This window comes from Nyctibius grandis, chromosome 31 (genome assembly GCF_013368605.1).
Source record: "Nyctibius grandis isolate bNycGra1 chromosome 31, bNycGra1.pri, whole genome shotgun sequence".
Classification (NCBI taxonomy): domain Eukaryota; kingdom Metazoa; phylum Chordata; class Aves; order Nyctibiiformes; family Nyctibiidae; genus Nyctibius; species Nyctibius grandis.
This window is the reverse complement of record NC_090688.1, coordinates 4,907,540-4,923,767: the sequence shown is the minus strand read 5'-3', so window position 1 is coordinate 4,923,767 and position 16,228 is coordinate 4,907,540. Positions and strand designations below refer to the sequence as shown.

General features: G+C 61.6%; 2 protein-coding genes across 3 annotated transcripts in view; both read left to right on the top strand.

Moving 5' to 3' along the window:
* The first annotated feature begins 1,422 nt into the window (after positions 1 to 1,422).
* On the top strand, positions 1,423 to 4,969 carry DIRAS1 (DIRAS family GTPase 1). The gene is made up of 2 exons (XM_068420619.1): positions 1,423 to 1,483; positions 3,113 to 4,969. Exon 2 carries the CDS (start codon positions 3,128 to 3,130, stop codon positions 3,722 to 3,724), a length of 597 nt encoding a protein of 198 aa, XP_068276720.1. The 5' UTR covers positions 1,423 to 1,483; positions 3,113 to 3,127; the 3' UTR covers positions 3,725 to 4,969.
* A 2,602-nt stretch (positions 4,970 to 7,571) lies between these two features.
* The window catches only part of GNG7 (G protein subunit gamma 7), a 69,719-nt gene continuing 61,062 nt past the window's right edge, over positions 7,572 to 16,228 (top strand). For both annotated transcript variants that reach the window (XM_068420606.1, XM_068420605.1), the window contains exon 1: positions 7,572 to 7,665. The gene's annotated coding sequence lies outside the window, so the exon portion shown is untranslated. The remainder of the gene's footprint in view (positions 7,666 to 16,228) is intronic.

Below are 16,228 nucleotides of genomic sequence, written 5' to 3'. Positions count from 1 at the left end.
CGAGTAGTATCCGTCCAGCTCATAACGCTGCGGGGTCGGGGGCGCCCGGGGGGGGTGGCCTTTGGTGGGAGGGGGCTGTGGCTGCTGGCTGGAGCCCTGTCCCCAAGGGGGAAGGCCGGTGTCCCCACGGGTGGCCGTGGCCCCCCGCTCGCGCTGGCCCAGCGGCCTCCTCGGCGGGATGCGTGTTGACAGGCGCGTGGGTGCCGCCGCGGCCCCCCCCTCCTCCGGCAGCTATTAATAGCGGCTGCGGATTTTAATTGCTGCCGCTCAGGAGCGAGCCTGAGTCACGCAGCCCGGCCTGGCAGCCCCCGGCCGCGCGCCCCGGCGCTGGCAGACCCCGACCTCGGCAGGGAGCTTTGTGTCCCCAGGGTCACCTCAAGCCCCGCCACGGTGGGGCCAGGAGGTGGGCTGGGGGGTCCTGAGGTCCCCTGGGTGCCACCTGAGGACCTCCAGTGTGTCCCCTCGCAGAGGGTGCTGCTGCCAGGAGCAGCTCTGCCCCGGCCACGGCCCCTCCAGGGTTTTGGGGCTCCTGACCCCGCTCTGCCGCGGCACCTGGGCAGGGGACACTGTGGTCAGTGACAGAGCCCCATCGTGCACATGCGTGTACATGCGTGTGCACAGGCTCCTGGTCCCGTGCTGGCGTGACACGGTGGCAGCACAGGCAGCTGTGTCCCCAAAGCCAGACCCCGACACCCTGCCACTGCCTGTGTCCTGCCAGCTTGAGGTGACGGCATCTGTCTGTCCTGTCTGTGTGTCCCTGTGTCCCCCTGTCACCATCTGTGGGTCTGTGTCCCCATCCATGTGTCCCTGGGCTGTGCATCCCTGTCTGTGTGTCCGTGTCCCCACCTGTGCCCGTGTCCATGTGTGGTCTGGGTGTCCACATGCCTGTTCGTGTGTCCTCGTCCCCCTCTATCCCTGTCGGTGCGTCCCTGTCTGTCCCCATCCTGGTCCGTGTGTCCCCATCCCTGTCCATCTGTCCCTGTCCATGCATTCCTATCCCGTCTGTCCCTGTCCGTCTGTCCCCATCCCCGTGTGTCCCCATCCCTGTCCGTCTGTCCCTGTCCGTGCATCCCCGTCCCGCCTGTCCCTGTCCCTCTGTCCCTGTCCCTCTGTCCCCGCCGCTGCCGCCTGTCCCCGTCCCGGAGCCGCTCGGGGCTGAGCCCGGGGGTCCGGCGGCCCCGGGCGGGGCGGGCGCGGCGGGCGGGGCCGGCGGCGGGGCGGGATCGGCTCTGCGGCGGCCGCACCGCACCGAACCGCACCGGCCCCGCCGCACCGCGCAGCACCGCACCGAGCCGGCCCCGCCGCACCGCATCGCATCGCACCGCACCGCGCAGCACCGAGCCGCACCGCGCCGGGCCGGGCCGGGCTCCGCCGCACCGAGCCGGGCGGAGCGGAGCCGCCGCGCCGGGGCCGCCCCGGGCCGGGCCATGCGCTGAGGCGGCCGCGCAGCCCGCAGCCAAGGGCGGATCCCGGGCAGGACACGGTGAGGCGGCGGCACCGCAATGCGACCGGGCGGCGGGGGGCCGGGGAGCGGGGCCGGGGGTGCCCCAGCACCGGCGGGGGGTCCGGGGTGCCCCTGCCCGCATCCTCCCCCGCCTCCATCCCTCCCTCCCGCCCTGCCCCTGCTCCTCCATCCCCACCCCCGGACCCCCCCCGGCTGTTTCTCTCCCGCAGCGCTGCGGGTCCGGGTGGGAGGGTGCTGGGGGTCGGCAGGATGAGGCCCGGGCCCGTGGCCCCGTCCCCAGGAGCCGGGGGGAGGCCGTGGTCGGGACCCGCTGGCACAGGGGGCTGTTGGGTGGGGGCTGGCGCAGGGCGCGGGGCCTTTGGGCACCCCCGGGTGCAGCCCCTCGGCCCCAGCCCCACGCCGTGGCCACGAGGCCACGGTTGCCTTTGGCCGCACCGCGGGCAGGTGGGACGGGCAGGACCGTCGCCAGCCCCGGCCGAGGTGTGACGTCCCCACACGTGGCCCCTGCTCCGTGCCCGTCCCCACGTGCCAGCGACACCCCCGACACGGTGGGATCCCAGGGGAGCATTTTCCCACCCTGTGCCCGGGGAGCCGGCGGTGGGACGAGCCCCGAGGCTGCCCGAGGCCGCGGTGATGGGCTCCTTGCCCAGCTCCTGAGCCATCGCTCGCCTGGCTCTGCAGCCACCAGCACCTGCCCGGGTGTTTGGGGACATGCTGGGGTCGCTGGCAGGGTCCGGACCTGCTGGTGCCACAGGGTGGGGATGCAGCAGCCGTGGGACAGGGCTGGTTCCCCCGGCGGCGCCTGGGGACGAGGGGGCTGCGGTACCTGGGGGTTGTGTTGCTCAGGGGGGGCACAAGAGGGGACCCTGCCCGGGCCCGTGCATCCCTGCGAGCGGGCACTGAGGTTTGGCAGTGTGAGGGTTGCCACGGGGGTCTCCGAGCCTGCAGGCCACGAGCCCACAGCCATGGCACAAGCCCACAGCCATGGCACGAGCCCACGGCCATGGCACGAGCCCACAGCCATGGCACACTCCCCCCCGGTGCTCACCTCTCTCCGCTCCCCGCTGCGTCCCCAGGGCGGGAGCAGAGCAGAGGGATGGTACAGGGTGGCACAGCACGGGGTAGGACAGGGTGACACGGGGTGGCAGGGCACCGGGCAGCGTGGCAGGTGCCGAGGTCTGTGTCTGAAATGGCACCTCCGTCCTCGGCAGCCGCAGCAGCCGTGCGTGGGGGAGCCGGAGGGGCTGGCTGGGGGCTCTGGGTGCCACCAGGTCCTCGCTGGGCTGGTGGCTGCCCCGTGGGGCTGCTCCGGGGGTCCCGTGGGTGCCCGGTGTGCCCCCCCCAGCACGCTGCCCCGGCAGCCTCGGCTGCAGCTGCTGTGCCGGTGGCCACGGCTCGGCCATATGGCCGCAGCGGGCGGCTGGTAAAAATAGCCAACGCTGCTGCACCCCGGGCGGGCGGCGAGCCCCGTCCTGGCCCGGCCGCCTGGCAAGGGCGTCCCAAGGGCACGGGGGGGCCGGGACCCCCCAGTTGTGTTGGACTTGTTGGAGCAGGGGGGGCTCCATCTCAAAGGGGGCTGTGAGCAGGGGCGGGGGGTCCATCCTGAAGCCCCCGCTCCCGGCGTGACGCCTCCCTCTCTCCCCGCAGCGTCTCTGGGGCAAGATGCCGGAGCAGAGCAACGACTACCGCGTGGTGGTGTTCGGCGCCGGCGGCGTGGGCAAGAGCTCGCTGGTGCTGCGCTTCGTGAAGGGGACCTTCCGCGACACCTACATCCCCACCATCGAGGACACCTACCGCCAGGTCATCAGCTGCGACAAGAGCGTCTGCACCCTCCAGATCACCGACACGACGGGCAGCCACCAGTTCCCGGCCATGCAGCGCCTCTCCATCTCCAAGGGCCATGCCTTCATCCTCGTCTTCTCCGTCACCAGCAAGCAGTCGCTGGAGGAGCTGAAGCCCATCTACCAGCAGATCGTGCAGATCAAGGGCAGCGTGGAGAGCATCCCCATCATGCTGGTGGGCAACAAGTGCGACGAGACGCAGCGGGAGGTGGAGAGCAGGGAGGGGGAGGCCGTGGCCAAGGAGTGGAAATGCGCCTTCATGGAGACCTCGGCCAAGATGAACTACAACGTCAAGGAGCTCTTCCAGGAGCTGCTCAACCTGGAGAAGAGGAGGAACGTGAGCCTCACCATCGACGGGAAGCGCTCCAGCAAGCAGAAGAGGACAGACAAAATCAAGGGGAAGTGCAGCATCATGTAGAGCCCCGGACTGGCCCGCGCCCCCCCTCCGGTCCCCCCCTCTCCCCCTCCCCACACGCCTGGACGTGGCATCGCAGCGGGGCCGTCCCCTCGTCCTCCTCCGTGCCATCACTGTGACTGTGCGGGGACGCAGCGGCGCGTGGGCTGCGCTCGCCCCGGGTCTGCGGGCGAAGACGGGGCGTCCCGGCGAGCCGAGGGGGGCTCGACCGCCCCGCGCCCGGCACGGCGGCACCGGGGACACGCGGCCGGGCAGCACACGGACACACACCCCCACGCGCACTCTGCAGCACAACTGGTGGCACCGGCCGGTCCCCGTCCCCTCCCCGGTGAGGGACCCCACGTTGGTCCTCGTGGGTGGGAAGGATGGTGAAACATGGGGGTGTCGGTGTCACCCTTGGGGACAGTCACACGTGTCCCAGGCCCTCCCCGTGCCCCCGTCCCCTCGCCATAGCGCTCTGCTCCTGCAGGCAGAGCCCCGGGGCGGGAGCAGCTCCCGCACGGTGCCCGCCGCCCCTGAGCCCCCAGCCCCGTCCCTGCCCCGCAGCCCCGAGCCCCCAGCCCCATCCTGGCACCGTGGCCCCCTCCTGCCCCGCAGCCCCGAGCCCCCAGCCCCATCCTGGCACCGTGGCCCCTCCTGCCCCGCTGCCCCAAGCCCCCAGCCCCATCCTGGCACCGTGGCCCCCTCCTGCCCCACCGCCCCAAGCCCCCAGCCCCGTCCCGGTGCCGCAGCCCCGAGCCGCCAGCCCAAGCACAAAGCCTCGGGTCCGAGGGAGGTCCTGACCCAGCACAATCCTGGCGAGCTCCGGTGGGAGCCCCACGGCCAGCCGGACGCCCACACCCCCCTGCTGTCCCTTCCCATGCAGGATGAGCCCCGCAGCCCAGCTGGGCCACGATGCCACGGTGATGGGCGCTGCTGCTCCGTGCCGCGGTGCCCCGCTGGCGGTCAGCGTCCCCCCTGCTCCCTGCCTGTCCCCACACCCCGGGGACCCCTGGCCCCCCCCAGCTCTGGTGCAGCCCTGCTTGTCCCCCCATGACCGGAGCAGGGCCCCCGCTCTGTCACCAGCCCCTCGTCCCAGCGGGGTTTGTCCCCTCGCTCCGGCCCCGCTCACCCTCCGCCGGGGTCCCCGAGGGGGTGCCGAGGGGGGTCTCCCCGGGCAGGCGGGGTCCCCGCGCCGCGCCCAGCTCCCCCCACCCCTGGCTTTTTACCGCGGGGCCCGAGCGCCCAGGGGACACGGTGACGTTCCGATGTAGCCTTTATTCTAGAAATAGTCTTCCTTCAATAAAGAGATGAGAAACGCTCCCGCGTCCCCGTGGAGCGGCGCCCGCGCGGAGCTCAGCCCGGAGGGGTGAGAGGGGGGACCGGGGTGCATGTGTGTGCATGTATGTGCATGTCTGTGCATGTATGACCGTGTGCATGCACACGCGTGTGCGCACACTGCACGTGCAAGCACGCACATGCATGTACGAGCATCCGTGCCGATGCACATACCGTGTGCACACACGTGCCGTACCGCGTGCACACGTGTGTGCCGCCGTGCCCGTGCGCCCCGGCAGCCCCCCCCGCCGCCGGTGCGTGCCCCCCGCCCCTCGCTGGCGTCCCCGTGGGGAGGGGGGTGGGAGCGCGGTGGGTGCGTGCGTCATCATGCCTGTTGCCATGGAAACCATCTGCTCCCCGCGGGCGCGGGAGCGCGTGGGCACGCGGGCGGGGGGGCGGCGGGGGGGGAGCGGGGCTGCCGCAGGCTGCACGGGCCTTGGCAAGGGCACGGCTCCGGGGGGACGTCACGGCTCCGTGGGGATGTCATGGCTCAGTGGGGATGGTCACAGCTCTGTGGGGACGGTCACAGCTCCATGGGGACGTCACGGCTCCGTGGGGATGGTCACGGCTCTGCGGGGCTGGCTGTGGCTCCGTGGGGACGGCCACAGGTCCCTGAGGACAGTCAGGGCTCTCTGGGGACGGTCACAGCTCCATGGGGACACTCAGAGCTCCATGGGGACAGTCACAGCTCCGCAGGGATGTCACAGCTCCCTGGCACTGGCCACAGGAACCGCTGCTGTCCCATTGTCCCTCCCGTCCCCACGTCCCTCCCATGGGCTGGGGGCAGCCAGGACCTTCAGTGGGCACCGGGGCAGGAGAGCGGGATGGGCACACGCGGGGACGTTTGGTGCCAGTCCCCACCCGCTGAGACCCCCAGGACCCCCCCCAGCCTCGCCCACTGTCACAGCAGGACTTGGGGCTCCTGCACCGAGACACCCCCAGCGCTTACAGCGGCTCCGCGACGCCTCCAGCCTGGGGACAGAAAACCTCCGGCCCCTGTTCCCGGGGCTCCTGTCCCCCATTTCTGCACCCCCCCATCTGTCCCTGGGTGGCTGGGTGGGACATCATCCCTCGTGTCCCCCCAGGAGGGCAGTGGGGAGGGTCCTGGCTCTCGCACCCCCCAAGGCACCATCCCGTGCCCCGGCGTGGGCCCGGTGCAGCCCCGTCTGTGACCAAAGCGGCTTAATCCCCCGCGGGCGAGGGCGTATGGGAGCAACCGGGATTAGGGGGGAAATCAGCCGCCTTCCCGCTAACGGGATTAGGGGGTTGTGAGCCCAACCCCGGCCCAGCCGCTGGCCAGGGCTGGCGTGTGCCCCGCAGCCGGGCCAGGACCCCCCAGGGAAGGGAACCGGCGGGGACAGCCTGGGACCTGGCATTGCTCAGTTCATGGTGGTACTGGAGCTGCAACTGGTACATACTGGTGCAGTCTGGCTGCACACTGGTGCAGCACTGAGTTGTGGTGGGGAGCGATGGCTGCAGCCCCTCCTGCTCCAGGGCCGTGGCTCCGTCCCCCCACGGGGGACACCGGGCCCCCCTCGCCCCACCGGGAGCCAGGCACCGCCGGGACGCGGCCGGCCGCGCTCGCCCAGGGCCGGCGGCAGCTGTGGGAATCAAAGCCTCGATTCATGGCCGGGCCCGGCGGGTTCCTGCCGCCCTGGTGCTGCCAGCGGGGCTGCCCCCGCTGCCGCTTCACCCCCGGGGTTTGCCCCTCGCTCACGGGGAGAGCGGCCGCACCGGGGCCCAGGGGACACCGGGATGCAGGGCGAGGGGACACCGGGGCCGCAGCCCCCCAGCACGTGGGGAGCACTGAGGGGACCCAGGGGGGACAGTGGGGTGGGGGCTCTGCCCAGGGGCACGGGGCTGCCCTCTGGCCCCCACCCCACTGCCGGGCACTGCAGCCCCCGGGGCTCTGCCCAGGGTTGGGGGGGGTTTGGGGCACCCCGAGTCCCGCAGCGGGGTGGCGGGGGGGGGGGGGGTTTGCCTCCATCGCCCCCCGCTGCGTGTCCCCCCGCCCCGGGGCCGGGCAGGGCGCAGGGCCCGCGGGCAGCGCAGCACCCCGGTACTGGGGGGGGGTCCCGGGATGCCGCGGGGGCATGGCCGGGCTGCGCCGAGGGCTCCGGGGGGGTCCTGGGGGGAGCAGACCGGGGGGCCCGGGGGGATCCGGGGGGGGCCCGGGGGGGCCCGTCCCGCCGCGGCGGGTCCCGGTGCGTCGCGCCCCGGGCGCCACGTGCCGCCGGCACCGCCCCCCTCCCCGCCGCAACCTGCTCATTAATATTAATTACATATTTACATGCGCCCGCCCTTTTCCCCGCCCCGCACGCTGATTGGCTGCCACGCCCGCCGCTCCGCAGCCGGCCACGCCCCTTCACCTCCCTCCCTCCGCGCTGCCGCCTCAACCGAACCTGGCGGCCGCGCCCGGCCCCGCCTCCCCGCCGCACCGCCCCCCGCGCGCCCTGCGGCGCCAGCGCCCATTGGCCGGCGGCGCTGCCAGTCTGGCGGCGGGGCGGGGCCAGCGCTGCCCGCGCCCGGCCGGGGCGGGCCAGCAGGGTGCGTTGCGCGGCGGCGCTGGTCTGTGAGGCGGCGGCTCCGCTCCGCCGCCCCTCGGTGCTCCGGCCCCGCCGAGACCGGTGAGGAGCCGCCCGCGCCGCGGGGCCTGGGGCGGGGGGCGGCCGCCGGCGAGCGGGTGGGGATGGCCGGCGCGGGCCGCGGCCTGGCGGAGCCCCCGGCCGTGCCCGGGGCCCCTCGCGGCCCGCTGCGGCCCGGGCGGCGGGGCCCTTGGGGCTGGCGGGGCTGGGCCAGGGGCGGCCGGGGCAGCTCGGGGGGGTCCTGAGGGGGCTCTGGGCAGGGCGAGGGGGACGGTGAGGCCGAGGGGAGCGATGGGGACGGGGGTGAGGGCCCTGAGGGGCTGGGGGGTGGTCCTGAGGCTGCAGGCGAAAGAGTTGGGGTGAGGGGACCCCAGGGCAGGGGCTGGGGGGGGTCAAAGGGGGGCTGGGGTCGGGGGTGCGAGGGTGAGGGGGCTGTGGGTGTGCTGGGGCACTGAGGGCTTGGGGCTGGCCGTGAGGGGTGCCTGGGCAGGTGGAGGGGGGTGCTGGGGGCTGGGGAGGGTGCTGGGGCTGGAGGTGGAGGGGTTGGGAGGTCCTGGGGGTGCTGGGGCTGGAGGTGAAGGGGTTGGGGGGTCCTGGGGCTGGAGGTGGAGGGGTTGGGAGGTCCTGGGGCTGGAGGTGGAGGGGTTGGGAGGTCCTGGGGGTGTTGGGAATCCCACGGGGTACCAGGGCTGAGTTGGGCTGGAGTGATAGAGTTAGGAGGGTGCTGGGATACAGGGCTGGGAGAAGGGGAACCCCTGGGCAGGTCAGAGGAGGAGACTGCGGGCAGTGGGGTGGGCTGGGGTAGGGCTTTAAGGGGCCCTGGGGGTGCTGGAGCTTGTGGTGGGGAGGTGAAGCAGCTGAGAAGGTATCTAACAGGGATCCCAGAGTGGTGGGCCGGGGGGAGTGTAATTTCTGCGTGAGGATCAGCGCGAGGAGGCGATCTGGGGGTGTGTTTGGGGGTGGGCGCAGGGAGGGGCTGTGCTGTATTGTGGTGGGGGGCCCCGAGGCCTTTGGGTGAGCTGCAGCGGGAGGGTGTTGGGTGGAAGGGGCTGTCGTGACGGGGGTGGGGGCAGCGGGCCGCGTGGCTGGAGCCTCTTGGGCTTTTGGGTGGGTGAGGTGAGAGGGGGCAACTGTAATCAGTGAGAGACGTGGTTCAGCACCAGCTCGTGTTGGAAGTTGGGTGACTTAATGCGGAACGGGTCTAGACCCTCTTTTGGGTATAAAAGGAGGTTGGAGAGCTCGTCAGAAGGTCTGATGTCACATAATTCACTTGTTTTTTTCTGTGCGTTGAGTTAACGGTGGGTTGGTGTGGAGAGGCTGAGGAGGGAAGGGGAAAATACCTGGAGGAGTTGCTGGCTGGTGAGGGACAGTGATGGTGGCCTGTTCTGGGCAGGGCTGTGGGCACTGGAGAACCGTCGTGCGCGGGTTACGTAAAGGAGAGGTAGCTGCAGCGGCTGGATTTTCTGTATTATTGAGGTGGAGCGGAGTAGAGGAGATAAGTGGGTGCCGCAGACAAAGAGAGAAATCTGTCTCCTTCTTCTCATTTCCAAATTGAAGTGTGTGGAATGAAAAGCCACTGGCGGGTGTCCTTTAGGAGGTTCAGGGAGGGCAACGTGTGCTGGGTAGGTGAGCAGGGACTGGGAGGTGTCACAGTGCCTGGTTTGGGAGTGGGACCTGGGCACCTGAGCTCTGCAGCTGGTTTTCTTTAACAGTGCTGGAGCAGGTGAAGGGGATTTACCTCCGTCCTGGGCCATTGCCGTCAGGTGTGGCCTTAAATAAAACCCAAATGGACTGTGGTGGAGCTGCATTCTGCTCTGAGATACGTTCTCTGTATATGAGGCAAGAAGTTATTGTGGCTTTTAAGGTGTTGAATTATCTTTGGTTTTTGGGGGAAACTGACAGCCTTCAGGTTTGTTTATAGCTGTGAGCTTCTTGTAAAACTGACCTGGAGAAGTACAACCGCGGTGATTACTACCAGGAGAAAAGCTGACTTGTGGTAGACCACAGAAGTCAGTAACTTGATAATTAGTCTGAATCTGTAAGTAAACTTGAGGCCTTTTAGGTAATTGCTTGGTTTTCTTAACGTACTGCTTTTCAGAGACTCCTTGCTTCTCAAGCAGGTTGTAGACCTTGAGGGTTGTCAGCCCTTCATCCTTTGGAGGTTTTGCAGGTCTTTTATCTTCCTGCTGTGTGGGACGTCCCGTTGCGTGCAGGCGATGGGATCGCTGCCGGGTTGGGTTCCCTCTCAGCTGCGTGATCATAAAGCAAATGCCTGGGAGCTCTGTGACTAGGTAGCGCCATTTATCATGTTCTGGTTATAGCCAGTGTGGGGGGAAAGGCACCAAAAAAGCTGGATCAATATGTTTAAATAGAGCTTATTGTCTGAGAGGTTTTCTTCTGCCATCTGTAGCTGTGAAACAAATGGGAATGGCTCTTTTGTGCGGCTGGAGCGTTGCTGTGGATTTTAATGATTTCGGCGTACCTACCTACCCGTTGTTCTTCTGTATCCATCTTATCCCTGGATATAGTATTTAACCGGTATTACTTAAGGTTATTAATGCTTTTTGACATGGGGAGTTCTCTTAGGAAGACATTATCCCTCTGTGAAGGCAGGAGACTGACTTCGCTGGGTTCAAACAGGCAAGGAGAATAATTCAGTGGCCGGGAGAGGAGCGTGTGACTCGGGAGACGTGGGTTTGTCCTCTGCTCCTCACACTTCCCCTGTGGCCAGCCCAACTTCTGCCTTCCTGCCTTATTTCCTTATCTGTGAAACGGAGATAACCGCTCTGCCCTACAGAGGTTGGCGTGCCCGGAAGTTCGTTAGCGTAACGAGGCGAGTGCCCGGCTCCTGGGCCTGCTGCTGGTCCCTGGACTCGGCTCCAGAGGAACTGGACACTCCGCTCTGTGGAAAACACCGGTTTTTATTGCTGGTAACTGCCGTTCTCCACTTCCTCACGTGCGAGTGAGGCAGCAGAAGTCGTGGCTGTCGGTAACGGGGGATCATGGCTCTCCCTGCCAGAAGCCATCCCGTTAGTGCTGCGGAGCCACGGGGCTGGGCGAGCCCCGGCGCCTGACCGACTGCCCTGACAACGGTCTGGTTCGTGTAGGGGGAGAAACAGCCGCGTGTCCGCTCGCCGGTGGCTGGGGGAGGTTTTCTTTGACGTCTTTGGGAGGAGGTGGTGAGCGGCAAAACTCGAGCTGTCACTTAAAAAAATCACCTTCCTGCCCTTTCGGCTGTGAAGATGAGCTGGGGTCGGGGATAGTTCGGGCATCGTGGGTTTGTGGACCCCAGCGCAGCTCGAGTCCGCTGGCCGCTCTCCCAGACGCTGCGGGTAGCCGCGAAGCTGGCGAGAGGGGTGGCAATCCTGCTCTGCTGTGGGTGGGTGACCCAAAGGTGATGGCTGCATGAAAAGCAGCAGGGTGAAGGTTTGTAATTGTCTGGGGATTCTTGCACGGGGAGGGCAGAGTGAGAGGAAAAAGGGGTTTATAAAATCCTGCCTCTACCAGCGCATAGTGGGCATGGTTTGGAGTGAGGTGGCCGCGGCGCTGGCGTGCTCGGGTGGCTGGTGCATCCAGTGCTGGTTTCCCCATCTGTACGAGAAGTCAAAGGAATTGAGGTGCGAAGGTCTAACAGTTGAACTCTGAGGTGGAAAGCTCTCTGTCGGTGCTCAGATATCACTCAAATTATTTAATCCGTTTAGCCACGGGCCAGAAATCTGTCAGTGGGATCCGGAGTTTTGGTATTTCCCAGCTGTAGCATCTCTAACTCCTCTGGACAGTGTGACAGTTCCTTCTTGTCACCTGTTGCCAGATAATGTGGTGTATTAACTTTCTATCTTAGGGATTTCCTAGCTTGACGTGCAGAATGTCAGAAGAAATTAAATTGGGAACAAAACTAAAAGAAAAGGTAAATCCAGTTCCCTCCTGCTGCGTGGTCTGTCCGTCGTCGCAGTGAGGACAAGCCAGCGAAGCCGGAGGGAGCTTTTCTTAAAAAAATTAATTTGTCTTACATTTACCCACTTAGTTTGTATTTAAAAATGAATTGCTGGAACTGCCAGAGTACAGAGAACAGGGAGAGCCAGACCTTGCGTTCAGGTACCAGCTGGAAGCATCTGGTTTTGGTGGGTGTGTAAGTGATGGGCAGTTCTCTTCGGGCCGTGCAGATCTTACTGCTGTCACGTACCGGAGTCCCCAGTTATCTGCTCGCTTCTGCTTCGTTCTGCTATAAAAGGCCCTTTATTAAAACACCAGAACAAACGGGCCATTGTGCAACGTGACCGTGTTTTCATTTTAAACACTATTTGTGAAAGTGAAAGCTGCTCACCACAGTCACAAGCTTCTCGTGTGTAAATTTTCTCTCCAGCGAGCCCATCGATTCGATAAACCCTTTAAAATGTTCTTTGCGCTGCGCGGTTGTGCTCACTGCTCTCGTCCTTCCTGCTGCTGCTCCTCCAGAATACCTGAAAAGCCACAAAATAATTGAAAAAAAACGACTAAAAGTGGTTGTGACATCAAATTTGTGTGAAAAGGCCGGATATAGCGACCGCGGGTGACTCTCGATGCCGGTGGTGTTCGGCGCAAGCGCTGTCGTGTGAGAGGAGCAGCTCGAAGTGTGGTTAATCTCTGTTTTAAGGGGTGTAGGAGCTGGGTTTTTCCTGGGAATGAGTTATGAATTCAGCTGATATTTCGAACTTGAACCTGCCTGAAATCTCCCGTAGTTTTGGATGAGGGTTTTGTGAAATGGGTGGGGAGGGACTGGCTGTGACGTTAAAAAGGAGGAAATTTGGGCACACTGTTAATGCTGAGACACAAAACAGGAAATTTAGTGAAGGATTATGCTTTTTTGTAATTTATTGTATTTTTTTCCCCTTGCTTCTAACAGACAAGAAAAAAGTTTTAAAGCACTGCAGCCTGTGTTGGTTCTGTATGACTGAAAACGTGTCTTTGCACTTAAAGATATATTTTTTTAGCGAAGCTGTAAAAGCTGAGAACCCTCAGTGACTCCTGCTTTGTTTTATTTTCATTCTACAGAAAGAGAAAGAGGGGGGGTGGAAAAAAAAAGCCAGAAAATGGACCGTGTTAAGAGTAAATTTAAAAATATCTCGCTCCTAATGTGAACGTACGAGTAGCAAAATGGGATGTGGCTGGAAGCCAGCGTTGGGGCTGCAGGATGGTGGATGGCTCTTCCTCCTCCTCCTCCCGACACCCCCTGGTCCCGCTGGGGTGGCAGCCTGGAGGTGACAGCCCCCTCTCACCAAGTGAGATCCACATCCTGCTACTGTTCTCCAAAAGCTTTTTGTTTTTTTCCAACTAATCCCCTTCAGAAAAAAATAAATCTATTTTTAAATATATAGTTTGAGGTTTTTTGAGCCCTGAAGGCTTTTTGTCCATTTCTGCCTCATCTGCTCTTAGAAAAATGCACGAGGTCTAAATGTTTCTTGTGTGTTTTAACCCTTTGCAGCTTGTCCTCAGGTTCTGAAACTCCAGAAGGATTTCTCTGTAGATGTAACTGCTTTTAGGAGGTTATTCCCGCTGTAGTCGTGGTTATTCTCATTTCCTCCAGTCTAAGGGTAACTTCTTTTTTTTGCTGGCAAAGGATCAGTGTTTATGCCCAATAAATCATGACATGTCACGGCTTCTCTTCTCAGTTACTTGCTGTGAATTATAGTACAATTCCCAAACACAAATGTTGTGAATTTAATGTTGTTATACATCAAATTTTTCCCTTTTTTGAAGAAAGATCCTTAGTTAAGGCCAAGAAATCTGGTCTTTTTGCTTCTAACTTTGGAATTATGGTGATATGTGTAACCTTAGAGGCGGATGCTCTTGTGGGCGGTGTGGGACTGGGGCGCGTGCGTGCAGCGGTGCCGGGTGTCCGAGCAGGCAGCTCCACGTAACGATTTCCAGTGATTAACAGGAGCTGGCATCGTTTTCAAGGAGCATCACACTCAACGCGTCTTGGGCAAAATGTTGGGAAACCATTTCTCCTGTAAGCTACGGGTGGCACCCGGCAGAGAGCTTGTGTTACGCGAGTGCCGGGCAGGTTTAATTGCAGCTAATCCCCCTTAAACATTGTCGTCATTCCCCTCGTTGAATGGCCTGTGGAGCTGGGCTGTTGATCTTTACCCGTTGGCTTCCATCCTGGTGAGATATTGACTGGTAAATCTTGAAACAGAAGCGGTGCTGATCGTCTGGAAGGATATGAGTTTTTGCAAAGTACGTGTTAAAGGTAGTAAATGGAAGTGGAACGTGCCTCCTGCTACCAGCAGTTTTCTGCGTAAGGACTGAAACTGCAGCTTAAAAATGGGGAGATAAATATTCACTAAGACATATTCTTTATATGAGATTTTTGAAGTTATTAGTTTTGAAAAGAAAGGAAGGATGAGAAGAATGTACTAAAATAAAGAACTATTATCTGGCAGTTGAGGGTGGGTTGGTGTCCTCTAAGAATGGAATGAAGCTTTGAGACGAAGCTGTGCGAGCCTCAAGCTTTGCCAGGGGAGGTTCAGGTTGGACATGAGGAAGCATTTCTTCTCAGCAAGGGTCATCAGACATTGGAAGGGGCTGCCCAGGGAGGTGGTGGAGTCACCATCTCTGGAGGGGTTTAAGAAAAGCCTGGACATGGCACTTAGTGCCCTGGTCTAGTTGCCTCGGTGGTGTCAGGGCAATGGTTGGACTCGATGATCCCAGAGGGCTCTGCCAACCTCATTGATTCTGTGTTTCTGTGAGACTGGAAATTCGGGTCTTTAAACTGGACTTTTTTTCCTGTGGTCAGGGAATCACTGAGCCTGATTTCGTTGGTTTCGTTTGTTGGTTTCTTGGGGGTTTGTTGATAAAGAAGGAACATGGGAAATGTATAAATGAAGAGGACCCTTCACCTTGTGCTCCAGTCGCTGCCTTGATGAAGGCAAAGGTGACTGGAGGCGGGATGGGATTAGATGCTGCTCAGTACAAGGGTTGGTTTGTTACGGATGGGACCTGGAGGTTGTTTCCAGGTGAATGTGACTGTAAGGAAAGTTCTCAAAGAGGAATGTAAGAGTGCTTGGAAATAAACCAGCCTCTCATCATGTCTTTCTCTTCCAATTTACAACCCAGTGCTGCTTTGCCTACAGACGTTTTCCAGAACCGTTTGTTTTTCAGAAGACGGGTGTCTGTCCGTCAGTAGACCTGTAAGTGTGGTCAGTTTGGATCAGGTGTGGTTAGGGGAACAAAATCCTGTATTTTATGCAGATTTACGCTGCAGAGGTGCAATGCCAAACTCATTTGTCGGTGCTCAAACACACGGCGTTACGGTCCCTTGTAGAAACTTGTCGAGCTCGGAGCATTTGCTTTGGAGACTCATCTATTAGTGCAGGTGATAAATAGCAGATGCGCTTTGTGAAGACGTCGGCAGAAATATATGCAGCATTTTTAACATGGGGCACTGGGGTGAAAAAAAAGGATTTCACATTTGTTAGTGTAGAGAGCACAGGAGCTGTGACAGCAGTGGCTCGGTGCTCGCAGCATACCAATGCAGATGGAACTGGTTGGTTGCCAGATATTAGTCATGGGGCACACCTACTTGGGAAGAGTAGCCTGTGGGTTTAGAGAAGTAATTATTTTCTAACGGCCCTGTGGGGCACAGGCAATTCCGCTTCTGGAGGACGAGGAAGGGCTTGCTCCAGAATGTTAGTTAAAAAATCGTGTGCATAGGAGCTGCAGCTGGTGCCGACTCGACTAGAATTTCATTTGTCCAGGCATTGTTCGTTCCAGGCATCGTGGAAGACACGAGCTTCTGAAGGCTGGAACAATTGCTGACCTGCTACAGCTTTTGTGGCTAATTGCGATGGAAGCTGGATCACGAGAGCTGTGGTGGGTGCAGGGAGGAACCTGAACTGCTCTGATTTCAGACCTTCTGGTCCATCTTGGTCTTGCAGAGCTGGCTGCTTGTAGCAATTAGAGGCTCTCTGTGTTGGGGACCTCGGGGTGAGCGCCCCAGAACGGCTCTAGCTGAACTGCAGGTCAACGTGATGCTTAAAGAAGTCAGCGCTTCTGCCTGATCACAGAATTCTTCCTCTGATTGCTAATTAGATGGTTCACATTCTTTGCCTTATTATCCCACCCTCAGCTTTTCTTTCTGGGGATCTAGGTTGACACTCTGGAGGCTCCCAAGGAGCAGTTAACTCTTGCATTTAAGCAGTCTGAAAACAACCTGCTCCTTTGGTGTGTGTTTGTGAAAAGTATTTGTGGTGCATGTGTGTGAAAAACAAAATGACATGCTCTAGATTTAACGTTTTTGTTAGGAGTACATATGATATTGACTCAGTTACATCACATTTTCCTGTTTCTTTCTGGTTTATGGATATTTCTGAGGACAATTCCAGCCCGGACTGGCTGTAGCTGTGACTTCTGAAGGGCTGCATTGCCAGTCCGGTGTCAGAAGGCAAGGGTCTTGGCAGGACAGAGGGAATAGATGCTCTACTCCTTGCTGGTGAAGAGTATCTTTGTGATAGCCCAGGTTGGACCATTTTGCTCATTCCAGCAGGGCAGCGAGTGGGCTACAGGGCAGTGACTTTAATTTCATTTTAATCGTCTCAGGAGCTCCAGGGGTTGAGTATAAGAAAAG